Source organism: Myotis myotis, unplaced genomic scaffold (genome assembly GCF_014108235.1).
Source record: "Myotis myotis isolate mMyoMyo1 unplaced genomic scaffold, mMyoMyo1.p scaffold_m19_p_1, whole genome shotgun sequence".
Taxonomy (NCBI): Eukaryota; Metazoa; Chordata; class Mammalia; order Chiroptera; family Vespertilionidae; genus Myotis; species Myotis myotis.
The window spans coordinates 118,568,867-118,595,968 of record NW_023416313.1 but is presented as its reverse complement, the minus strand read 5'-3'; the positions used below and the strand labels follow the sequence as shown (position 1 = coordinate 118,595,968).

Sequence of the window (27,102 nt, the reverse complement as noted above, 5' to 3'; positions counted from 1 at the left end):
CCAACTATCCAAAAATGGTATGTTGAACACACTGAATTTTTTTAGTGTTTTCCCACCATATCATTCTCCTATGCCTGTAGTATTGTCTATGCTAGAACCTCATCTAATTTGGGGTCGGCTGCAGCACAGGTTGAAGATTTAGTTATTTTAAGTTTCCAGTATAAATATTTCATGGTGTTCCCACTCAGCATTACTCAGGGACCACAGAGATCCCCAGTGTACACAGGCATGAGATCACTGGCAGGGAGGTGTTGCTCCATCATTGGAACTTTGGGGATGCCAGGGCCTCTCAGTTATCAGCCTGGAAGATGAGGCAGGTATGCAAGATCTCATCTTGACCCAACACCCTAAGTTCCTATGACTGGGTCCGCAGCAGGAAGGAGTAAAGATTGATGAAGAGGGATGGCAGACCTTGGAAGGGGAGCTCAAAGCTTCTAAAAGGGCCCTGCCCAGCTCTGCCACCAAGAAATTACCAGGAAATCAGGAGAAGGTGATGGAAACAGAAAGACACACAGTGGGCAAACAGGTGAGAAAGGGAGAGTAAGAGAGAGGCAGAGAAAGCAGAGGAGAAAGATGGGTAGCTGGTGTGGGGCAGGAGTAGGGGAAAGACAGAGTGAGAGCTTGCCCTGCAGACTCTACTACCATTTTCTGAGCTCCTGCTCATGTTGCCTATCCAAGGCCTAGCCTGTTAACACATCCTGACCTGTCTTCACTACCACCCCACAAAGCAGGATTTATTACTCAGAAAGGTGAAAGGACTCATGATGGGTCACCAAAGAATGGAGTCAGGAGACGGAAGATGGCGGCGGTATAGGCAGACGCATCCCAGGTCGTGTCCCGGAGCAAATGGAGTGAGCAGCTGAAACTAGTAACATCCACCCCGAATTGGCGAAATTGCTCAGCTGGTGAGACGGTTTGCAGCCGGGAAGAGCAGAACTCCCCTGGAAAGGTAAAAAAACCAGGGATTTGGGCAGGAAAGGTTCCCAGACCTCTGAGCCCAGAGAGTCAGAGGGAGACTGCGTGGCAGACAGCCGCGTCCCTTGGGACAGGCACAGCCCCTGACGGGGGAAAGGAGAACCGCGGGATTCCTGGCGCCGCCGGGAGAATTGCGAGCTGGGTTCTGTGATCACGGAGGACTGAGCCTAAAGGGGGCAGCCTGAAGAGCTGACCAGACCATGCAGTCCCGGTAAGAGAAGAAGCTTACAGAAACCAAGCCTTCCCCGTTTCCGCGGCCGGCGTTTGTGTGTTTGTTATCACTGAATCCTGTTCATGGGACATTTCGGATACAGACACTCACCTGTGATGAAGAGAGGAAGAGGGTGCGGAGGAGTGGAATCTGGGGAGAGTCTGAGGAGAGAAGGGGGGCCGGGAGAGGTGGCAACGAATTGAGTGCTGAGACACCCCTGAGCCCAGGTCTAGGGCAGCCATTCTCTCCGGAGAGTGAGACACCTTCCCCCAGCCCCCAGGCAAGGAGCACAGCCACACCCAGATTCCACCCTGTAGGAGATCAAGGATTAAAATAACCTGATCAGTCCCTGGGAGTTAACAGGGTCTGGCCTATAGAGGGATTTTCAATCCCAGCAACAACACAGCACTGGTAACTATTACGCAGCCAGCTCTGGGCAGTGAACTCCCACTGGACAGAGAGGCCCTATAGCCTCAGAGGCCAACCCCAGAGCACTGCCACCCAGAGGCTGACCCACAAACTGACTCTTTGCTAAACACAAAATAAGGCAGTCTGGGAAACAAATGCGGCTTGCTTTAAAATAAGGACTGTGGTTTACAACACAGAGGAACAGTGTATCGCAGGGAAACTCAACACCCTCCTGAATACCTGGCAGGTCTAAGGCGAGCCACACTGAAGAATAGAAGAACCGAAGGACCTTCACTACTGCAATTTTTTTTTTTTTTCTTTTTTCACCTTTTAACTAAGAAACCAATTTATTTTTTATTTTTTTAATTTTTTTATTTTTTTATTTATTTTTTTTCTTTTCTTCTTTTTTTTTCTCTTCTTTTTTCCATCACCTGATTTTACCCTTTTAATTACTACCTTCTTATTTTTAACCAGTATTATTACTGATACCATTTTACCATTTTTTTTTTAAAGTGCCATTTTATTTTCTCTTTATTTTATTTTGGGATTAGTGTTCTCCATTCTATTTTCATCGTTATATTATTGGTTGTTTCTAGTTTGCATTCATCTCCAGGGAGCTGTTGCTGGAATTTGTTAGGATTAATGGCTGTTCTATAGGAGTATTCTCCTCATATAAAAAAGTCTCTTCCCCTCTTCAACTTCATTCTCTCTTTTCGCTCTTTTTTTTTCTTTTCTTTTCTTATCTCGCTTTTATTCCCCCCCCTCCTTTTTCCCAATTTCATTTTTGCACTCCTTTTTTTGGTCCCTACTTTTCTTTTTTCTCTTTTATCTTTTTCTCTTCCTTCTTCCTTATCCCCTAATTCTCTTAATTCAGGTGGTCACCTTTATTTGGGGTTATTAATATCGTGAATATATTTGTGTATAGTGCCTGGTACGTGGTGCCTTGTTGTGTTGTATTTTGTGCCTTTAAATCAACGCAGCAGATCCAAGCAACAGCAACCTCCTGAGCACCACACCCTCTGTTGAGGAACAGCAGCTGTACGTGAAACCTCGCCCCACCAGCCAGAAGAACCACCACAGCTGTGAACAGCACCCACCAGAGGAGCTGCTGCCAACTGAAGAGCAGCTGCTACCGCAACCGCCCGAAGAGCAACCACAGACCAAGGAGTCACTGCCACCAAGGGAGCAGCCACTGAACGACTCAACGTCTAGATATGTCAGTGAGATCAAACATGGGTAGACAAAGAAACCCCCAAAGGAAAGAGAAGGAGGACTCTCCTGAAAAGCAGCTAAGTAATACAGAGGCATGCAACATGACAGATAAAGAATTCAGAATAAGGGTCCTAGAGTGCATAAACCGGATGGAGGAAAAAATCGACAACCTCTGCAAGAAGCAAGACGAAACAGATGAAAAAATCGATAACATATGGAAGAAGCTAGAAGAAACAGATGAAAAAATCAACAACTTAAGTAAGACCCAAGAAGAAATGAAGAGTGATATAGCTGCAATGAAAAACTCCGTTGAAAGTATCAACAGTAGACTGGGTGAAGCGGAGGACCGAATTAGTGAATTAGAAGACAAGGACGCAAAACACACCCAAATTGTACTGCAATTGGAGAAAAAAATGAAAAGACAGGAGGAGAGCCTAAGGGAGCTTTGGGACAACATGAAACGAAACAACATACGAATAATAGGGGTACCAGATCAACAGAAGGATGAACAAGGATTAGAAAACCTATTAGAAGAAATAATATCAGAAAACTTCCCTGAGGTGGGGAAGAAAAAAGTCACACAACCACAGAGAGTCCCAAACAAGGTGAACCCGAAAAGACCCACACCAAGACACATCATAATTACCATGGCAAATGTTCATGACAAAGAGAGAATCTTACAGGCTGCAAGAGAGAGACGGAAAGTTACATACAAGGGATCTCCCATTAGATTGTCAAATGATTTCTCAACAGAAACACATCAGGCCAGAAAAGAATGGACGGAAATTTACAAAGTGATGCAAAGCAAAGGACTGAATCCAAGAATACTCTATCCAGCAAGGCTATCATTCAAACTTGAAGGGGAAATAAGAAGCTTCACAGACAAAAAAAGGCTAAGGGAGTTTATCACCACCAAGCCAGCAATGCAAGGAATGCTAAAGGGACTGGTATAAAAATAAGAAATAAAAAGCTCAGAAAGAAAACAGCCACACAAAAACAGAAATGGCTACAAACAAGTACCTTTCAATAATAACTTTAAACGTAAACGGACTAAATGCTCCAAACAAAAGACATCGAGTGGCTGAATGGATAAAAAAACATGACCCATACATCTGCTGTCTACAAGAAACCCACCTCACTAGAAGGGACTCACACAGACTGAAAGTGAAAGGATGGAAAAATATCTTTCAGGCAAATGGAAAGGAAAAGAAAGCTGGGGTAGCAATACTTATATCGGACAAAATAGACCTCAAAGTGAAGGCCATAACAAGAGATAAGGAAGGCCACTTCATAATACTAAAGGGATCAATACAACAAGAAGATATAACCCTGATAAACATATATGCACCCAATGCAGGAGCACCCAAATTCATAAAAAAACTCCTGGAAGATATCAAAGGAGAGATCGACAACAATACAATCATAGTAGGGGACTTTAATACACCACTAACAGCACTGGATAAGTCCTATAGACAAATAATCAGCAAAGATACAGCAATCCTAAATGACTCACTAGATCAGATGGACTTAATAGACATCTTCAGAACACTTCACCCCAAAGCCAGGGAATATACGTTCTTCTCAAGTGCTCATGGGACATATTCAAAAATAGACCATGTATTGGGTCACAAGCAAAGTATCCCCAAATTCAAGAAAATTGAAATCATAAAAAGCGTCTTCGCAGACCACGATGGCATAATATTAGAAATAAACTACAATAAAAACAACCCAAAATACTCAAACACCTGGAAGCTGAATAGCATGCTATTAAATATTGATTGGGTTACCAATGAAATCAAAGAAGAAATTCGAAACATCCTGGAAACTAATGACAATGAAAACACAACAATCCAAAACCTATGGGACACAATGAAAGCAGTCCTGAGAGGGAAGTTTATAGCTCTACAGGCCTATCTCAAAAAACAAGAAAAAATGGTAGTAAATCATCTAACTCTACAACTCAAAGAATTAGAAAGAGAGCAACAAGAAAACCCCAGAGTGAGCAGAAGGAAGGAGATAATAAAGATTAGAGCAGAAATAAATGACATAGAGACCAAAAAAACAATACAGAAAATCAATGAAACCAAGAGCTGGTTCTTTGAAAGGATAAACAAGATTGACAAACCTCTAGCCAGACTCACCAAGAAGCAAAGAGAGAGGACCCAAATAAACAAAATCAGAAACGATAGAGGCGAAATAACAACAGACCCCACAGAAATACAAATGATTGTTAAAAAATACTATGGACAGCTCTACTCCAACAAACTAGACAACCTGGAGGAAATGGACATATTCCTAGAAAAATACAACATTCCAAAACTCAATCAGGAAGAATCTAAAAATCCCAACAGGCCAATAACTATGGAAGAAATTGAAGCAGTCATCAAAAAGCTTCCAGCAAACAAAAGCCCAGGACCAGACGGCTTCACAGGGGAGTTTTACCAAACATTCAAGGAAGAACTAAAACCTATCCTCCTCAGACTACTACAAAAAATTCAAGAGGAAGGAACACTTCCAAGCTCATTCTATGAAGCCAGCATCACCCTAATACCAAAACCAGGTAAAGACAACACAATGAAAGAGAATTACAGGCCAATATCCCTCATGAACATAGATGCCAAAATCCTCAACAAAATCTTAGCAAATCGGATCCAGCAGTACATCAGAAAGATCATACACCATGACCAAGTAGGATTTATCCCAGGGATGCAAGGATGGTACAATATCCACAAATCAATAAACGTGATACATCACATAAACAAATTGAAAGAAAAAAACCACATGGTCATATCAATTGATGCAGAAAAAGCATTTGACAAAATTAAACACCCATTTTTGATAAAAGCTCTCAGCAAGGTGGGAGTAGAAGGATCATACCTCAACATAATAAAAGCCATATATGACAGGCCCACAGCCAACATCATACTCAATGGACAAAAACTAACACCATTTCCCCTAAGAACAGGAACAAGACAGGGATGCCCCCTCTCACCACTCCTGTTCAACATAGTACTGGAAGTGTTAGCCATTGCAATTCGGCAAGAAGAAGAAATAAAAGGCATCCAAATTGGAAAAGAGGAAGTAAAACTGTCCTTATTTGCAGACGACATGATATTATACATACAAAACCCTAGAGACTCCATCAAAAAGCTACTGGACTTAATACATGAATTTGGCAATGTAGCAGGATACAAAATTAACCCCAAGAAATCCGAGGCATTTCTATACACCAATAGTGAACTTTCAGAAAGAGAGATTATAAAAACAATCCCGTTTACCATCGCACCAAAAAAATTAAGCTACCTAGGAATAAACTTAACTAAAGAGGTAAAAGACCTCTACTCAGAAAACTACAGGACGTTGAAAAAAGATATAGAGGAAGACATAAACAGATGGAAGAACATACCGTGTTCATGGATTGGTAGAATCAACATCATTAAAATGTCCATACTACCCAAAGCAATCTATAAATTCGACGCACTTCCCATTAAAATACCAACGGCATACTTCAGAGATCTAGAACGAACTCTCCAAAAATTCATCTGGAATAAAAAAAGACCCCGAATAGCTGCAGCAATCCTGAAAAAGACCAAAGTAGGTGGGATCTCAATACCAGATATCAAGTTGTATTACAAAGCCACTGTTCTCAAAACTGCCTGGTACTGGCACAAGAATAGGCATATAGATCAATGGAATAGAATAGAGAGCCCAGAAATCGGCCCGAACCAATATGCTCAATTAATATTTGACAAAGGAGGCAAGAACATACAATGGAGCCAAGATAGTCTCTTCAATAAATGGTGTTGGGAAAATTGGACAGATATATGCAATAAAATGAAACTAGACCACCAACTTACACCATACACAAAAATAAACTCAAAATGGATAAAGGACTTAAACGTACGACAGGAAACCATAAAAATTCTAGAAGAATCCAAAGGCAACAAAATCTCAGACATATGCCCAAGCAATTTCTTCACTGATACAGCTCCTAGGGCACTTGAAACTAAAGAGAAAATGAACAAATGGGACTACATCAAAATAAAAAGCTTCTGCACAGCAAAAGAAACCATCAACAAAACAACGAGAAAACCCACTGTGTGGGAAAACATATTTGCCAATGTCATATCTGATAAGGGCCTAATCTCCAAAATTTATAGGGAACTCATACAACTTAACAAAAGGAAGATAAACAATCCAATAAAAAAATGGGCAAAGGACCTAAACAGACACCTTTCAAAAGAGGACATTCAGAAAGCCAAGAGACATATGAAAACATGCTCAAAGTCACTAATCATCCGAGAGATGCAAATCAAAACAACAATGAGGTACCATCTCACACCTGTCAGACTGGCTATCATCAACAAATCAACAAACGATAAGTGCTGGAGAGGATGTGGAGAAAAAGGAACACTTGTGCACTGCTGGTGGGAATGCAGACTGGTGCAGCCACTATGGAAGACAGTATGGAGTTTCCTTAAAAAACTGAAAATGGAACTCCCATTTGACCCTGTGATCCCACTTCTAGGAATATATCCCAAGAAACCAGAAACACCAATCAGAAGGGATATATGCACCCCCATGTTCATAGCAGCACAATTCACCATAGCTAAGATCTGGAAACAGCCTAAGTGCCCATCAGTAGATGAATGGATTAGAAAACTGTGGTACATCTACAGGATGGAATACTATGCTGCTCTAAAAAGGAAGGAACTCTTACCATTTGCAACGTCATGGATGGAACTGAAGAACATTATGCTAAGTGAAATAAGCCAGTCAATGAAGGAAAAATACCACATGATCTCACTCATTCATGGATAATAGAGACCATTATAAACTTTTGAACAATAATAGATACAGAGGCAGAGCTGCCTCAAACAGATTGTCAAACTGCAGCGGGAAGGCCGGGGAGGGTTGGGGGGCAGGAGGTAGAGGGGTAAGAGATCAACTAAAGGACTTGTATGCATGCATATAAGCATAACCAGTGGACATAAGACATTGGGGGATAGGGGAGGCTAGGGGACTGTCTAGGGCGGGGGGATAAAATGGACACATATGTAATACCCTTTGTAATACTTTAAGCAATAAAAAAAAAGAAAAAAAATTGTCATTACAAAGACATGTTAAAGCTCTTAGTTTTATATGTTTTGTTGTAAATTAAGCCAGTGGCAGCATTCTTGATTATTACCTCCCATGTTGTTTACATAAAATTTTGAATAGAGACATAAAAAAAAAAAAAAAAAAGAATGGAGTCAGAATCCTGGTGACTTGACTGTCCCCAAGTCCCTGCCTGTCTGAAGTCCCTTTGCCTTCAGCACCACAGCACAAACCAGCTGAATCCATTTCATGAAATGATAAAGCATGTTAGTAGAGAGTACCCACTCATAGGCAGCCATGGCCATGATGCTGGGAGTGGGGTGGAGGTAGGGTGGGGTGAGGTCAGTCTGAAAAGACCTCAATGGGCCTTTCTCCCACTGTAGTGGTCATGCCCATGCCTGGAGACCGACTGTCCACCTGGCCTTCAGGATCCAGCTCAGGGTCTCTTCCCCCATGCAGCTCTTCTCAAGACCCTAGGAAGATGTTGCCTGCACCTCCCCTCTGCAAAGAATTGCTGGTGTATTTACCTCTCCCCGTTCCTCCTTTAGTTGGAGCTTCAGCAGCTCCCCCATTTTATGTTCCCCTGGGCAGGGCTGGGGCTTACACAGCTCAGCACTCCTAGGCCATCTTTATAGTCCATCAAACAACTGCTGAGACAGTTCCCAGAGCAGCTCTGACCCCAGCTGCGGCTCTTTACAGAGGCTTCATGAAGGAGGTGTCACGTGAGCTCACACTGAACTACAAACACATTTCCACAGGCCAAGTAAGGGGTAGCAAGAGAGCATTTTGACAGAGGGAACAGTGAGAACAAAGGTGTGTAGCGTGAACTGACTGAACCGGGCCATGTGAGAATAGTCAGAGATTCCTACTAGATCCCTTCCACCCCAAATCCTGAGAAGGCCAGGATACTCCATTCTGGCTTTCTACAGCTAACCCCTGCTGAGGTGTGAATGGCTTATAATAGTCAAGGTGTGAGATGCTAGTTGGGGGAGCTCAGTCCTGGGGAGGGGAACTGTGCACAGGGGACCCTGAAAGGAGGCGTCAGCACCCAGGCTGGGCTCCAGGAGAAAGGCAGCTGGTTGGCAGTCTCAGTTGTCTCTTGGTTTGCCTGCCTTTGCCATCCCTCTCTCTCCCTTCTCTTACTCCTCCAGCTGCTCCACAAGGAGAGAACCATTAATCTGAAAGAGAATTGAGATCATGTCCTTTGTCATATATAATTCTTTATTTTCCTCTTGCTCTAGGTTCTGGCAGAGTTGCTGCCCTCCTCCCCGCCAGGTGTGTGTGAGTGTGGCCAGTATGTGTGTGCCTGCTGTCCCTCCTCCTGATATTCCCCACCCTCCCAGGCCCAGAGTCACCAGCCCCATCTCTTAGGTGTACTTGGAAAGTCCCAAAGGTGCTCATGTGGCCTCCTAGCTGGGGCTGGGCTGGAGGGTGCTGGCTAGGCCATCAGACCCCCCTGGCTGCTGCAGCTGCTTCTGTTTGGCCCTGGGCATCACCTGGTCCCCTGTAGTTGAGGAAGGAATGCCCCTGCCTGCCCCATCCCACCAGAGCACAGTCCATCTCAGGAGGTACCAACCTTCTGTCCAAGCCATGGCCCCAGGCCATTTGCAAGATAAATTATGAATTTTAATTGTCAAAGTATCTTAATGTTTAAAGGCTTTTATATATAGGCTCTGCCCTCCAGGAATGGTCGGCTTCATGGGGAGAAGCAGGAATGGGGCAAAGTCTAGAGGAGGTCACTAGGATTACAAGTCCCAAGCCTTGGCTCCAGCCAGTGCATCCCTGCCCTGCTGTGTAATCTTGAATAAGTTCTGGATCTCTCTGGACCCTGCCTACCCCTTCCCAGGGTGGTTCTCAGGTGAGAGAACAGTCAGGAAGCTGGGAGCTGGTAGGGGGAAGATAGGAGGGGCCATTGGTTCTGGGAAGCTTCCTTGCTGTCTGTGGAACCCACCTGAGTGAATGGCACTCCTACTTGGATTGGAGCTGTCCCAGAATTGAGGAGGGGTAGGCAAGGAAAACCCAAGTCCTGCACCCATTTATGTCCTTTCTTATCTCCCTCCAGGTCTGAAATACCAACCCAGGCTCTAAAGGGGCAGGAAAGTGCCCCTGAAGGCCTCTAGTACCATCCCCTGCCCAGGTCAGTGACCCTTTGGGAGGTGCCTGGCAGAAATGCCTGCCCCATCTTCAATCATCCACTCATCCCCTTACACCAGGGGTCCTCAAACTTTTTTTTTTTTATTGCTTAAAGTAACCTCAAATTTTTTAAACAGGGGGCCAGTTCACTGTCCCTCAGACCATTGGAGGGCCAGACTATAGTTTAAAAAAAACAAAACAAACTATGAACAAATTCCTATGCACACTGCACATATCTTATTTTGAAGTAAAAAAACAAAACGGGAACAAATACAATATTTGTATTTGCATGTGGCCCAAAGGCCGTAGTTTGAGGACCCCTGCCTTATACCTTCCTGGGATCTCTGGGGCCCTCTCCAAGCTAGACCGGCCTTCAGGGTTCCTTCACCTGGAAACAGCTCAGGTTTTGGAGTCCTGGAACTGTCAAGTCCACCTGGAAGGGCCACAGACCTTGAACTTGGGAGAGAAGGGAGGTCATAGCCTCAGAGACCCAGCACAAAGTAGGGGGAGCTCAGGAGAGGGGGTGGCTGAGGGGAGTGGTGGAATTAGTGTGAGATTTGAAGGCCAGACACCTAATAAATATAGTAAAGATGATGATTGGAAAGCCCTGGTGTGCCAGACATCATTCTAAGTACTTTACATATAAAAATTCACTTAATCCAGCACAACCCATCGAGGTAGGTCCGGTTATTATCCCCACTTTGCAGATGGAAAAAATCAGAAGCACAAAATAGTTCTGTAACTTGCTTAAGGTCACACAGATAGCATGATATGAACTCAAACATGAACATGTTTAATCCTATTAGGTTGGTATACTATCGCCATTTTACAGATTAGAAAACTGAGACACAGGTAATACAACTTGCCCCAAATCGCAGTGATAATTGGCAGAGCTGGGATTAGGCTCGAGGCAGTTAGACCCAAGGATGTCCTGACCACTCTTGCATACTGCCTCTTCCAGATTCAGGTTCAAGGGCCTGCTGAGCTGCATGATCATTAGCAAGTAGCCTTATATTTTGGGCCCTAAAATCCTCATCCTCATTCAGAAGAGGGAGTGGCAGGCTTCACACTGCCCTCACAGGCTGGGGGCAGAGAGTTCACGGAGAGGGGAGGGAAGAGGCATTTATATCGAACATATATACTTAGTGCTTTGTACAGTGACTCCACCAACCCTCACCACATACCCTGTGAGGTAGGTACCATTAAACCCATTTTACTGATAAGAAAACGGGTTCTAAGACGTTAGCTCACCTGCCCAAGGTCACTGGGCTTTTCTGACTCAGAGGCATGATAACTCATACACAGGTGAGGAAATGAAGACCATCATCACACAGATGAGGAAATGGAGGACCACAAGCACCAGGGATCTGTCCAATGTCCCACAGCATCTCAGGGATGGGGCCTTGGAAAAACCTCCACCCTCTGACTATAGCCACCTTTTCTCCCCAATGTCATGCCAGGGTAACATGGTGGGTCTTGCTCAGGAACAGGTGGAGAGTTGAATTATTTCTGCCTCAAAAAGGGAAAAAGATTTAAAAAACAACCCCCCAATAGATCACAAACCAAGATCCAGTGAGTTATTTATAACACAGACAGGCTAACTATAAAGAAAAACTCATGTCCTTCTTCTGGCCCTGCCTGTTCAAAGCCCTTTCTGTTCAACTGAATCTTGGCCAACCCCTTGCCTAAGCCCATTTTTCCAACATGGTATACTGAGCTCAGTACACATATGGGTGCTGTGTTCTGCTCAGGTACAATTAATGCCATCACCCAGCTACCCGTTCCTGAGAAACCCAGATTGCGGGGAGGGCATTGGCACATCTGCAGATCGCTAAGGAGTGCCCCAAGAGGATGCAGAGTCCAATGCAGGCCAAAAGGACAGAGCCAAGACCCATGAGCAGAGGCACAGAGGAGGCCCATTAAGCTTGGTGTGAGGAATCAAATGGCAGATCAGATGGCTCAAGATGTCTTGGTAAATAGTGAGTGAGCAGCCTGTCGTGAGAGGTCCAAGGATCAGAGACACTGAAGAAAGACTGTTCTGCTGGGATCCATACCGCAGCAGCCCTTCTTAGCTCTGAGATACCCTCATCTTGCATCAAGGTAAAGGGATTTGAGATGGCCAGCCCCTCAAGTGTACCTGTAGCCCTGTGCTGGGCCAGGCAGGGGAAGGCTGCTTGCCAGGCCCCACTCTTTCCTGTAGTTTCCAGCAGGTTCTCTGCAGAGGGAAGCAGAGGAGATGGCAGAGAGATTAACTCCCTGAAATGGGAAAAAACAAAAACACACACACTAATGACATGTAATAAGTGGTTGGAGATGAAGAACAATGCCCTGGTAATATTACCTTGGTGGCAATCAATTTGGGTTTCACATGAAATAGGCATAATTATTCTACCAGCCCCATTGCTCCTCTCTAATCAGATCCAGGGGCCCCTGTCCAGGCAGGGAAAGGCACCAGGCTGGCAGAGGGAGGCACTCCAAATTACCTTGCCAGCACTGGGCTTCTCAGCCCCTGTGAGTAGGCAGAGGGCCTCATGGAGGGCCTTGAACATGCCCAGGAGCCAGCTTGCTCAACCACCCCTCAGTCACTCAATGGTAAGAACAATCAGGGAGGACTCCCCAAGGAGGTGGGAATGAAGGAAGAAGAAATATACATTCGTTCTATTCTGTTTGTTTCCCAAGTCACCAAACTCTTATTGAATACTCATTAATGTGAAGCCCCACATTGTGCCAGGGTGTAGAGACCAGATTTTCAGGGTCCTGGGCATTATTGCAATAATGAAGCGCAGGCTCCCTCTATCTCTTAAGCTAGGACCACCCCTGTCCATCCTGGGGTGAACACAGAATCACTGGGGTTCCTTTGACTCTAAATTCACAGGGACTCAGGCTCTCCTTGCCCCTTTTCCATTTCCTCTTCGTCAGGGAGTCCTCCCTGACTGTTCTTGCCCATCTTTCAAAGCAGGGATTGTACAGACAGCATCCCTACAACTGGGGAAACTGAGGTGCAAAGGGGATGATCACTTAGTGAGCATGTGTTACACACTGGCTGCTGCTCATCTCAACCCATACACCAGAAACCTTGAATTCCAGAAATGCAAATCAAGACCATAATATTTACCAATTTATAATAACGATGGAGACACCTGAGCATAGGAGTGCTCGTGAGGGTGCAGAGCAACAGGACATCACCTCCTCCTGGGGACACATAAAGGATTCAATCACTTGGGCATGTTTTCTAGTAAAGGTACCTGCAAATGCCTCTAGCCCATAATTCCACTTCAAGCTCTGTGCTTCAGGAGACAGGACAAGTGGGTTCACAGCAGCACTATTTGTAAGAGCAAAAAGGAAAACAACCTACTAACAGAAGAACAGAAAATACACTGTGTTGTGTCCAAATGACAGACCACTGTGCATCAGTGGAAATGAATGAACAGCATCTACTATTATTTGCAACAATAGAGATGAAGCTTACAAATATGATGTTGAATAAAAAAGCAAATTCCAAGGGACTGTGTATGGTTTCATGTTCTTTTTACAAAGTTCAAAAATAACTAAAACTGAACAATCTATCAAAATATATGATTTTAAAAGGCAAGGAAATGCTAAATAGATAATTTAGGGTAGTAGTTGCCTAGAGAAAGAGGCCAATAGATAAGGTGAGAAGAAGCACATAGGAAGACATATTAAACTCTAGCATTCAGGGTGGAGAGTAGGGTCACAGTGTTCATTGTATTGTTATTATTAATACTAAATACACTGGTTAGTTAATTAGCAGGCCACACCCAAAACAGTGAACAGAGCCCCAGAGCAGGGGCCAGGAGGAAGGCATTCTAGCCTGGGCCCCATGCTTGTTAGCAGAGACTTGAAGCAAGGCATTCCACCTCTGTGGCTTTATTTTCTAGCTATAAAATCAAATCTCTGTAGCACTTGCAACAGTAAGACTGAGAGCACCTCACTGATAGAAACTATGAGTAGCCAGCATTTCTTGAGCGCTTACTGTGTGCCAGGTATTGCTCTAAATGCCTCACATATATAAACATACTTAATCCTCATGATGACCCTAGAGGTAAGCACTGCTGTTATCCTCATTTTATCGATAAGGAAACTGAAGCCCAGAGAGATGAAGTAACTTGCCCAACAAAGTCACAGAGCCAGGCAGTATGGAGCTGAGATTTAAACTTGGGCATCTGGCTCCAGGGTCCACCCTCAACAACTTCACTATAAAGTGACCTGGAAGGAACTGAACACACATGAGGAGGAGACTGTTGTCAGCACAACTCTACCAGGTCCATAGCACCTGAGGATATTCATTCACTCATTTATTCAACACAGAAACAAAGGTCAGCATCAAGAATGGTTTGAATGCATTTGGAAATGAACTTGCCCTCCCTCACACATGTTCTCCAAAGAACTGTCCCGATTCTGGAATACCCTGCTTTCTGTGTGTCTCTTCAACATCTGCTACTACCTCAGGACCCACTCAGTCTCTCTTCCTGGAGACCCCTGACTGTCTCAGCCCCCAGGAACAAATCCCATCCTTCTATGAGTATCTGTTTGAGAGCACCCTGCCTTGGTTCTCCTCAACCTCAACCCCTGCCTGGGGCATCCTTGATGTTACCCAGCTCTGTCCATCAGTACAGGCCAAGGACACTGTGTCCTCTCCAGGTAGTCTTTGCCCCCAGCCAACAGCTGCTCCCTTGTGCCTCCCAGTGTCTTGGGGACCAGGCAGGGAAGCTCAGGGGTTGGGCATAGGATTGTCCAAGGATGCTCAAGGCTGTCCATGGGAGCCATGGGAGGGCCTAGGCTGGAGCCAAGCAGGCAGCTCATCCAGGATGTATAGAATAAATGCATGAATGAATAGGCTGGTGTGATACTATGTGCAATCCAACGTGATTCTACTAGTATGCTGTGGGTGCCTGGAGGAGGTTCAGTGACTTGGAGCAGTCAGGAAGGCTTCTTAGAGGAGAGGCCACAAGAAAGAAAGGAGAGGAGAGGGCCTCTGGGTAGGGATGCTGGATCAAGCCAGGTGATGGGGGAATATGTAGAGGGACTTACTGGTGGTAACAGAGCAGAGCCATCGGAAAGGGGGGAATCCTGGGCTGGAAGGCCATTATCCTTCCATAGACGTGCCACATGCAGGGCAGACAGACCAAGAGACCCTGGCCAGCAAACTAGCTCTGACTCTGAAACCACACCTCCTCCTGCCTCCCCTTCCAGGCCCTTCCCTAGCCCCACACAATCCACTTCCTCACCCTCCATCTGACACTGCCTCATGCCTCCATGGGGCCCCTGCACAAATCACCTATGGCTTCACTTCCCAACAGCTCCAACTGTCATCTTCCAGCCATTTGCTTGGGTAGGTGCCTGGAGTACAGCACCATCACTGGCACCAGGGATTCTGTCTGACTCATATGTGCGTGTGTCCCTCTAGAATACTGGGTTTCAGAAAACAGTATCTAATATAGGAAAAATGAATATTCAGAGGCAGGGGATGGAGGAGCTGAGCATGGATCAAAAAGGACTATTACAGAGGGTAGAGTGGTCTCCTGCAGTCACATAGGGGCCCTCAGCCCACAAGCATTCATGATACCTGGGCCCCTTGGATTCAGGACCCACTCTAACTCCAGACTCTGGGAGCACTGCAGCCTTGACCAAGCCCACCTCACACTTAAATAGGCAGCGGGTGGGAAAATGGGCCAAAACAACAAGAATACAACAGAGGGCTGCCCTGGCCTTTGCTAAGCCCCACTCCAGGAGGGGCAGCTGGGTACTGCCTGAAATCCCCATCTGGATTCCAAGGAGTTTTTGGCTTATCCCTTCTGTCACCTCATTTTCTTTCTCCTGCCTCAGGCCATGAGGAGAAAGGAGGAAGTCCAAGCAAGCTGTCCCAGCAGACCAGGTGCTGGCATCTTCCCAGAGGTATGAGGTCTCTTGAGAGCCACCTAACCCACACAAGAACAAAGAGTCTGGGACAGCTAACCCTTTCTTCCCTCACCAGCACTCCTCACTAGATGAGAGGAAGCCCCAGGTTCATTGCTCCCTGGGCAAGGAAGGCACTGGTGCTGAGCTGTTAGCATAATGACCAGTAGGGCTGAGCCCAGAGCCCAGGGGCAGCCTAGGTTGCATGCCCTCTGGCAATCTAAGCCAAGCAGAGGAGAACTGAGGGAGGGCTGGTCTGGCAGGGAAGGGGCTTGTCCCCCACTTCAGGGCCTCCTACCCTCCCACCCCACCAGGGCAGAGCTGTTCCCATCCTCTAACACAGGGGTGGGCAAACTTTTGGGTTCTTAAACTGGACCAGAGGGCAGGAACAAAAGCATGGATGGAGTGTTTGTGTGAACTAATTTGAATTCAAAGTAAACATCATTTCATAAAAGGGTACAGTCTTCTTTTTTTTTTTTTTAGTTTTATTCATTTCAAACGGGCTGGATCCCGGTCATAGTTTGCACAGGGCTGCTCTAACATATCCCTTCTTCCCCACCCCCACCCCAGGAGCTCTGAGAACAAAGAGGAAATGCTGCTGGCTGGATGGGGCTGGGCTGAGGGGCCCAAGGCAAGAACTGGGAGGGACTGCCCATTGGGCCTGGCCCCTCTACTCCTCACAGTGGGAGCCACCTGGAGGGATACATCTCCTAAGGTCCCTTAGCCACCTGAGGGGTGGGGAGCAACGAAGTCAGAGGCTCCCTTCTTCTTATCTCAATCTCGGCTGGTTTCCACTTCCCACCCACCCTGCCTCAGAATAAAAAGTGGGGCAAGAGGAGGTGAGAATCTAGGGCTGAATACAGACAAAGGGGAGGCCCCTAATGGGTTCCTGGATTCTCCACAGACCCAACTCCCTCTCCTCCACTCCCCCTACCCGCCATTTCCCCTTTTCTCCACACCACTGGGGTTGTACCCGTGCTGGCTCATGTGCATGGGGGCATCTGTGGTCTAAGGAGAAAGGCAGCAGCCACCCAGCCCTCTGAGCCAGGATGTACCCTTCAGGGTGAACAGTCCTCAAAATGGGAGGGGTGGAGGACCAGCAGGACTGGGACTCTGGTGGGGGTTCCTCCACAGCTCCACGTCCCAGCTAGCCAACTGGAATTTGTTGGAGTGGAGGAAAGGGGAAGGAAGAATCTTCATTTCTTAGGCTTGAAGAGGGTCAGATCTGTGACCCCCAAAGGGGGGTCTGGGTCGCACTGTGGTGCCGCGCAGCTCCAGGGGGAGCCCACAGCAGCCCCCAAGGGCGCTTGGCACGGGGCTGCCCGAGCTCACCTGCATCTCTGGTCCGCCTTCTGTGTGCTCGGCTCTGTCACCAATTGCATGTCTCCCAGGCCAAGCCACAGCCCCTGCCCAGCTCTCTCCTCAGTCTTCTTCTTCTCCTTCTCCTCCTCCTCCTCCTCCTCCTCCTCCTCCTCCTCCTCCTCCTCCTCCTCCTCCTCCTCCTCCTCCTCCTCCTCCTCCTCCTCCTCCTCCTCCTCCACCTCCTCCTCCACCTCCTCCTCCATCACCTCAGCAGGTCTGTCCTGTGCCTTCGCAGAGCTGGCCCTCCGACTGTCGGCCCGACCCTGGCAGGAGCCCAGCCGAAACCGGAGACGGGGCTGGGCCCTGGAGTGGGGAGGCAGGAGGCCGTGGATCCGGTGGACAGAGGGGCAGGCGCGCTCAGGACGTGCTATACCGGCTCCACGAACCTGGTTCTGCGTCCAGAGCCGGCCCGGCGACGCCGCTGCCTCTGCCGCTGGGGCCGGGATGGAGGCCGCGAGCGCTCCGCAGCGGGGCTGGGGCCAGGGCTGAGGCCCTCGGGCAGTGACCGCGCATGCTGCTCGGAGCCCCCCTCAGGAGGGGCACCGAAGCGGCGCGGGTGGGGACTCCGCACGCTCCCGGGCCGGGACCCGCCGCTGCCTGCCCGCTCCCGCACCCGCGCAGGCTCCGCCCGGGCCGGGGCCGCTCTCTGCTGCGGCGTGGGGAGGGAACGCGAGGAGCGAGCTTGGGAGGGAGGGGGTCCAAGGGAGGGAGGCAGCGTGTGAGCGTCAGGAGCCAGGCGGGGGAGGAGAAGGCGCGGCCGCACCACTAAGGAAGGGGGAGGTGAGGGGGGGGGGGCGCTCATCTCCTTTTCGCGAAGGGGGCGGGAGCAAGCAGCGCCCCCGCGCAGCTCTGCACCCATAGAACGGCGAAACTGGCCAGGGGCGCGCCCGCCTCTCGTGGGAGCCGGCGCCCGGGTGTCCAGCCTTGCACATGGCGCGCCCCTCCGAGTCCGGGCACAGGGCCAATCACTGGCCAACGTGACCCTCCCTCTTGTGTTCGCTCACCCTCTTGTGTGGCCGTGTACGTGTGCATGTGAACCTGAGTGGCATGTAGAGTCACTGCACACTGCCGTGTGAACGGACACACGTACGTTAAGGGCCAAAGCTCTCCACCCGGTCAGGGTGGTTTGGTCCAGAATCTCTGTCCTGCGCCTTCCCCCCCTCTTCTCGGAAATGTCTTCGAGTCGCTGGAAGGCCCACAGGCTGGTGTCCTAGGGGGTCAGGGGGAAGCCCGAGGGGACTGCGAGGAAGGCGCGCTTGCTTAGTGGCTTTAACCCAAACCAGATCTTGCTCCCTCCTTCCCTTTGCAGCCCATTCCCGCCCAGCCTGGTTTCCTGTCCAGCAGAGGGAGCAGGCCACTCTGTAAGACTCTGGCCACAGATACTGCACCCAGCGACTAGGAGAGGGCAGCATAGAGCTTCCCTCTGGGCTCCGTACCCTTGCAAAGATCCAGGAAGTCCTGGGATGGGGCCACATACTCCGATGGGACCAAGGAATGGAACCTCTCCTCAGACATCCAGATCCTCCTTGACCAGCAGATACAGATAATTGGCTGGCAGGGGTGTCCTGGTAAATAGAGCATGCTTAGTGGGCTAAGACCCTTGGGACCTCACCTCCTTCCACTGTATATTCCCTTCCATCTCCTTGAAGCCAGCACTTTAACACTAAGCTAGTTTGATTAGGATAACTACTAATGCTGATACTCGCCCCTTCTCCACAGTTGGGAGTGCATTCCTTTATCACACTAGTGCTCCTGACACCTTGGGCCCACAGGAGTAGGGGTTATGACAGGCAGAGAAGCTGAGGCTGGGTGGAGGAGACTGGCCCAAGGCCTCTGAGGCTTCAGACAGACCCCGAGATCCTGTTCCCAGTGCCTCTACCCACCCCCTCCCATGGAGCATGCCTGACATTCATTGCAGATAACCTGGCTGTCACAGTGAGGCCACCAGTCTCGCCCCCATCCCCAGCACAATCTTGCTTCTCCACTGTTTAGCCTCACACACACAGCCCAAAGTGTTGCACAGACCTTTTGTTCCAGCTAAACAGATTCTGCATACCTCTCAGTCTCACTGCCACACCACAGCTAGGGATAGTCTTGCCTGGAGAACCATCTCCTGTCTTCCATGTCTGTGTCCATCCTCATCCTAGGTTTGGCTGGAGCCCCCCTCCTAGCAGAAGCCGATGCTGTGCTGCTGTGCCCTCTGCATTCACCCTCCAACAATCCTGGGAGGAGATGCTGTTCCCCTGTGACAGAGTCAAGGAATCCCAAGCTCAGAGAGATTACTGACTTGCCTGTGGTCACACAGCTGGTAATACGCCTGGAAAGAGAATTTGAATCGCCTTCTGGGCTGAGAAAACCAGTAGGCGGCAGGCTTGGCTGAGGGAACTTATATGTGGGAGGGGAAGAGAACCGGTACAGGAGTCCTCCTCCCTTCAAGAGCCCAGCGAAGGCGGCTCCCTGGCCCCTCAACTCTGCTGCCTGAACCCCAACATAGGCTCCTGGCTCCCCCTTCCAGGCTATTTGTGAGTTACCCATGTGCTCCCAACTCCCGCACCGCCTCCTCCCACCAGCCCAGCAAGAATAGACATGCTCATGCTCCAGCATGAAGGTCCCACTAGATGTGAGGGAGAGCAGACCTGCAGGGGCTAGCAGCAGGGAGGGAAGGCGACGGCGGGGGCTATTCCTGGTGTGGCGTCTGACTCTGGAACAGCACAGCCTTGGCCTGTCTCCACCCCCGACTCACCTGCTCCCTGCCTCATTATCTTGTCAGAGAAGTGGGAGCATGCCTAGTGTCCCCCAGCTAGCCCCCAGATGCTGCCTGAGGAAGTTGGCATCCCGGGGTAGGGTTCTCTGGGGCCCAAAATGACCCTTTCAGGGGTGACAGCAGAGCTGTGTCTGGGAGGAATTGCCCTGCAGTCTTAGTTCTACATTGCTAACACTATCCAAGCCATTTTCCTTCCCTGTTTCTTCAAAAGAAATGACCTGTACCAGCATCCCCAGTCTTATTTCACCAGTGGAAATAATAGGAAGGGGAAGGCTTTAGGGGGAAGAACTTGAAGAAAAGGCCTTTTTGAGGATCCAGCCTGGGCTTGGTGAGAGTACAGGTTCCTGACCTTATCATCAGAGACCCCATAAAAGGGAGGCCTGTTATTGGGCCCTCACCCAGTCAGAGCCTCTACATGAGCTGCAGAACAGTCTGGAGAGCAGCCCCCAACCTGCCAGGGGTCCTAGGGCCATGGGGACATTTGGGAGTGGCCCAGTCTGGGTCTTCACTGACACAACCAGGGAAAAATACTCAGGCGCTACCATTGAAGGTTCACCCACACCTCCCAGCCTTTGTTCTCACTGGTCCACCTGTTTGGCATGCCCTCTCCTTGTCTCCACCTGTGCTTTGAGACCAAAACTAAGACTGTTCTATTCCTGTCTTCTCTCCCTGGACTGAAATGGCCTCAGAGACAAGGCTCCAGTCTCATCCCTCTCTGTCCTCAGACTAGAAGCTCCCAATGGTAGTAGGCCCAAGACAACATGTTATATGGATGGGCACAGAGCAGATCCTGGCTTTGGAATGAAAACTCAACAACTCGCAGTCAATCAAGAGCTGATAGCTGTGAGAAAGAGCCAGCCTGCTGCAGTCTGAGCCCTCACAGCAGAGCAGAGAAGCTGGAATGGGTTTGCCAGGAAACTCTGGAGAGGGGACAGGGCCCTCTAACATTTATTCCTCCCCTATAGTAAGCCAGGCTCTGAACTATACTTTATGTACTTCTCACTTCAAGACTGGTACTTCTATCCCCATTGTACAGATGAAAAAAACTGAGGCTCCCAGGGGACTGTTGAGTTGCTCAAGTTCACTCTGTGTGCAGGACGGCCAGCTGGGTTTTGCCTCTGATGTCAGAGCCCAAGCCCTCTTCTCCCCGACTCTGGGGGAGCTGAGGATGCAAGATGAGGATGGGTCCCCCAAGAGCACAGGAAGGAATGGGTGGCACACAGGCCTGTCTGTATGCCTGCTCTGTGCTGGTCCTGCCTCTTGCATCCCAGCAGCTTGTGGGGTTTTATACTAATGATTATTTCTGAAGGCACTTGAAATTAATGACAGCTCTAAAATGGCTGGGACAGTGGAGTCACTGCTGAGATCTCTAATTAGCAAGAAAAACAAAGACCAGGAGTCCAGAAGGTGGGTGGGGACTGGGCAAACAGCATGGGACGGGGATGGAACAAGAATGGGGTAGGGTTGGAGCCAGCATCTAGCTGGAAGTGCCCATATCCCACTTTATGCTGTAAATTTGATTCTGACCTCTTATTGACTTGCTGTGTGACCAGGAGAGGGTCATTGCCCATCCTGGGGAAAGTTCTCCCAGCTATACAGTGAGGTGTTGGCTTGGGGGTCTCTAAGTACAGGTCTCTGTGGCCCTATCTAGACACTGGGGAGAGTGGGATGAGGCCTCCCACAGGGGCTCCTTGAATGACATCTGTGGCTTCAGCCTCCTAGGGACTTAGGGTCATTCCTGGACTCCTGGTCTTTGTTTTTCTTGCTAATAAGAGGTCTCAGCAGACTCCAATGCCCCAGCCATTTTAGAGAGGTGCCCAAGGACTCAAAGGACAGCCCCCTTTTTCCAGAAGCCTGTTCAAAGTCTCCTGCTCTGAGCTGGCCTTTGTGTCCTTGGGCACCTCTCCAAGTCTTGGTTTCCTCCTCAGTAAGATGGGAATATCGGTAAAACCCATTTCACAGGGTTAGTGTTAGGATCTCATTACTTAATATATATCCAGTACTTGATGCTGGGCCTGGCACATAGTAGGCTCTTGATAAATGCAGGTATTTTCGTGGTTATTATACTTACTGTTATGCTTGCTGTCTGCCTCTGAGCCTGTAGGCCCTCCTTATCCCACTTCTAGGAATATATCCCAAGAAACTAGAAACACCAATTAGAAAGGATATATGCACCCCTATGTTCATAGCAGCACAATTCACCATAGCTAAGATTTGGAAACAGCCTAAGTAGATAAGTGGATTAAAAAACTGTCGTACATCTATACAATGGAATACTACACTGTGGTAAGAAAGAAGGAGTTCTTACCATTTGCAACAGCATGGATGGAACTGGAAAGCATTATGCTAAGTGAAATAAGCCAGTCAGAGAAAGATAAATATCACATGATCTCAGTCTTTTATGGAATATAATGAACAGCATAAACTGATGAACAAAAACAGATCCAGAGTCAGAGAAGCATTGATCAGACCGTCAAACCTCAGAGGAAGGTAGGGGAGGTTGGGGGTAAGGGGGAGAGATCAACCAAAGGACTTATATGCAAGCATATAGGCCTAACCAATGCACACAGACAACAGGGGGGGTGAGGGTATGAGTGGGGGGGGGGATGGGGGTAATGTGGGGATAAGGACACATATGTAATAACTTAATCAATAAAAAATTAAAAATAAATAAATAAATAAAGGTCCTGGCAGCATTCCCACTAGGAAAGGCCTTGACCTTGTTCTTCGTCCTTTGAGGATCAGGAACACGAGGAAGGCAGGGACTAATCTTGTGTTGCCTCCAGTTTCCACAGACAGCCCAGAGTCCTGATTCCAGAGGGTGTGATGTGTACAAATTAAAGTCGACTGAAATCCATTATTCAGAACAGACCAATGGGTTTCTCTGTGGAAGGGGCCAGGACGTGGGGGCCAGGAGTACTCTTAAATCCTCAACTCTCATGTCCCCTCATCTCAGGGTCTTGGTCACCCACACCTCCATTGGAAATATCCCAGTATCAGCAACATCTACTTATCTAGAAGCAACGTAGGCAGCAGCCTCCATTACTTGGAATCACACTAAGAACCATGGGAGTCAAAAGGCTCTGGGAGGCCCCAAGGCAGAAGCACCATAGAGAGACAAGGTCCCAGGGCTGGCCCCTGCTCAGCCTACTCACACACCCCTACTGAGCTGTGCACCTGGTTGCTGCATCCATAGTAGCTGAGAAGCAGGAAATTTGTCTGGGTCCAGGCAGGAAGGGGGCTTGTTAGCCCTTCCATCCAGAAGCCCATCTGGGAAATACCTGACATTCCTGACTTTGCAGTTAGCTCTTCTTAGAACACAGGGAAGTGTACACTCCATTACACACACACACACACACACACACACACACACACACACACACCACTGAAATAATTAAATTGAGGGCAAAACAAAAATGCAAACACAAAAGGCAGTTTGTGTGAAGGGACCACTCCCTGGTCTTTGGGAATCTGGGCTCCAGGCTTGGCAGAAAATCTTCTCCCAAAGGTATGGGCTCAGCTATCCACATGGCTCATGCCAGGGGGTACTTGCGCTAATGTGTGCAAACAGGCAGCATGATTAGCAAATCCACTTATTAAGTGCTTGTTGTGAGTTCTGTTGTGCAGGAAACTTGTTTAACTGAAGTTAGAACCTATTATTAACTTAAGTCAAAAGCGGTGTGGCAGCTCAGAAGGTCTCCAACCTCAGGGCCAAGCAGTCTTGAGTTCCAGTCCTGGCTCTATATCTAACCTTGTGACCCTAGGCAAGTCACTTCACCTCTCTGAGCCCTGTAATAGGCAGTCCCTAAGATGACCCCAGATAGTCCCTGCCTTATGGTATTCTGCCCTCCCCACTACATGTGCAATCCCCTACCCTCAAGTGTGGCCTGGACTAATTGGCTCATTTATGGCAGAAGTAATACCACTTCTGATATGAGGTTACAAAAAGACTGCGGCTTCCATCTTTGATGCCCTCATTCCGTTACATGCTTGTTCTCTATGACGGAGGCCAATTGCCATGTGAATAGCTGCTCTGTTGAGAAGAAGCATGGAAAGAAACTGATGTCTCTAACTAACACCTCACAAGGAACCAAGACCTGCCAATAGCCACACGCGCAGGCTTGGATGCAGACCTTCCCCAAGTCCAGCCTTGAGATGACTGATACTCTGGCTGACACCTTGACTGCACCTTTGTGAGAGGCCTTGAGCCAGACACACCCAGCTAAGCCTCACCTGACCCACAGAAACTCTAAGATAATAAATATTTGTTGTCTTAAGCCACTGAGTTTTGGGGTGATTTGTTACAAAGAAATTGATAACTAATACCTGCTCCATCTGTAAAATGAGTATAAAAACTCCTTTCTCCCAATAGGACTGGGCATTGAGACAATGCAGGCAAAGTACCTGCTGCCAGCCTGGGTGAGAAATGACAGAGCAACTAGGTGCTTATCCAGTAGAGTTGGGTCACAACTGTGACCCAACAACTCCCTCCTGGGTATATAACTGGAGAGATACGCCTATGGAAGCAAGTACAGGAACACTCACTGGGGTGCCATTGTTGGGAGAAGGCATGAACAGAATGTGGCACAATCACACAGTGGAATATTATGCAACACTGAAAACAAATACGCTGGAGTTACCTGCATTAGTGTGGGTTACCCCACAAACACAATGTTGATGAAAACACCCATGACATGTATAAGATAGTACCATTTACATAGGGTTTAAAAACAAACCCTAGACTGTGTATGGCCAACTACATATATAGGAAAAATATAAAAACATACATGGGAATGATCAACAGCAGTGTTGCCTCTGGGGAGAGAAGAAACGGAGGTAGTAGAGTTGGGCCTATCCCAAACCCTACACTCTGAAATGTTCACCATGAGCAGGCACAGTAGTTCTCACTCATTTAATTCTTTCAGAAACCACATGGGTCCATTCAATTATTATATCTTCTTACAGAGGAAGAAATGGAGCCTCAGGGTCTCCAGGGAGATATTCCTGGGCTTTCAAGTCCAGTGGGAGGCCAGGGCTTGATTCCTCAATTTGCCACTAACTAGGAGAGGCCATATTATCTCTCTGGCCTTGGTCTATTCTTCTGTAGAACAGGAGAGACTTGCCCCCTTCTCCCTTCGTAGGTGTAGATTGAGATGCTTGGAAAGTCTGTGTAAATCAATCTGAAATATTTTCAGAGGCCCCCATGAGCCAAGCCTGGAGCAAGCTACATAGTAGGGGAGACTAAAAACAAAAAGGTATAGACAAGAGAAGGTGTGAATTAGAAGATGATTCAATTCAACACAATTCAGTTCAATTTTACCTCGATTCAGTTCACAGACAGAAAATGGTTAAGGTTAAGGAATATTGCTTGAGCACCCACAACATAATAGACCCTGTATTTGGTGCTTTTATCATTTATCTCACATAAGCCTCAACCACAACCCAGTAAAGTAGGAACTGTTATTATCCCCAAATCCCCAAATGAGGAAAATAGGATCAGGGAAGGTAAGCTACTTCCCCAGGTCACACAGCAGAGCTGAGATAGTCTCTCCCTCCATCCTATCCTGCCCTCTGTTTTATGCTGGGGGCATAGATGGAGGGCCCAGGCCTTGCTGCACTCTGGGGGCCCCAGCCCAGAGCAAGAAGGTCTGGTGGAGTTGGGAGGAAAGGGAGATGTGTGTGGCTGCAGTAGTCAGGAAAGGTTTCCTGGAAGAGGAGGTGGGACCAGGGCTTCAGTGGGCTCACTAGTGGTGAAGCAGGTGGAGGCATCTCTCCATCTACATCTATCCATTAATTCACTCAACAAACACTACAGCTTTCTCTGTGCCCCAGATAGGCCTGGTCTAGTAGGAAGGTTCAATGCAACATGATCCAGGCTGAGGCGAGGAAAGCGTTGGGAGTCATGCACACACAGGGCAGGCACTGGGGAGTCATGATAGATAAACAGAAGGTAGGAAAGGTGACAATGGCTGAGCTGAAATCCAAAGGGTGAGCAGGAGTCAACCAGCTGTACAGTGGGGCATGGTGCTCTGAGTAGAGAAAACAGCAGGGGCAAAGGCCTGGCCCAGAATGGTGGGGAAAGGCAACTGGCCTGAGTGGTTTCACCCTCTCCCTCTCAGGTAGAGTGTCTGCTTGCTGTGTTCTCTAGCCAGCTAGGTCCCCAGACCAGCACAGCCCTGTTAGGCAGGCTGCGCTCTCTCCAAAGGGATTACGAGCAGGGGAATTTGAACCATAATAGTGCATGTAATTATGTACAAAAATGAAGGAGAGCTCCTTAATAATTGATGGTGGGAGAAAGTAAATATCAGCAGAGGCTTCCAGCTGCATCACCCCATTCCATCTGGCTGGGACTGAGGGCAGCTGCCTGGTCACTAATATGCCTATAAATTATTGGAATTATAAGATGAACCATACACAACTTGTTAGACAAGTCTAACAAAGGGCAGTCAGTGCCTGGCATTGTATGGACTTGCCCACACCCTCCCAGACTGCAGAGGGAGATGAATGAAGGTTGGGTGTGGAGAGAGGCTGAAATCTGGCTGCCTCACTCCCTGCCCGCTCTTCTGACCCACTGTGGAGTCAGGGGGTGGTGGGAGAGAGAGGAGGTCCACAGACATAAAGAGCCAAACCAGGCTGTGAGATCCCCATCACTGTGGTGTGCAAGCAGATGCTGGACAGACCTGCCACAGAGGATGCTAAGGGGGCCTGAAGAACTCTGAGGTTCTGCGCAGCCTGATTTGCTGAGGCAGGTTGGGGTCCTGGAAAGAACTGGATACTAGAGCCAGACACATAGGTGCACATCCCAGGAAGCCTCTTGCTGGCTGTGTGACCTTGGGCATGTCACCTACCTCTGAGTCGCTTTCCATTCACACTATCTGGGGAGTGTGGAGATGGTCCAGGAGTGAGCATACAGGTATGATATTCCTGATGCACAGTAGGGCACTCCTTCTCCTTCTCTCATCCACCCCAATCTTACAGGGCTCCGAATTAGATCAGGCCTAATGAGGCTTCCCTCCACCAGGCC

The 27,102-nt window shown here is 48.3% G+C and overlaps 1 protein-coding gene across 7 annotated transcripts in view; it reads right to left on the bottom strand.

The window, feature by feature from the left end:
• Nucleotides 1-27,102, bottom strand: part of LINGO1 (leucine rich repeat and Ig domain containing 1) — a 287,919-nt gene that overhangs the window by 7,986 nt on the left and 252,831 nt on the right. Inside the window, exon 1 of one of the 7 annotated variants that reach the window (XM_036349739.1) lies at nucleotides 19,371-19,581. The exons of 2 other annotated variants lie outside the window; for them this stretch is intronic. Coding sequence is in view for 1 of the 5 variants with exons in the window: in XM_036349730.1 (XP_036205623.1) it covers nucleotides 17,285-17,290 (6 nt within the window). In the remaining 4 variants the exon portion in view is untranslated. Of the gene's footprint in view, nucleotides 1-12,173; nucleotides 12,246-17,284; nucleotides 17,400-17,520; nucleotides 18,009-19,370; nucleotides 19,582-27,102 lie in introns of those variants that run through there. 4 more of the 7 variants (XM_036349747.1, XM_036349767.1, XM_036349730.1 and 1 more) reach the window with 4 other exon arrangements.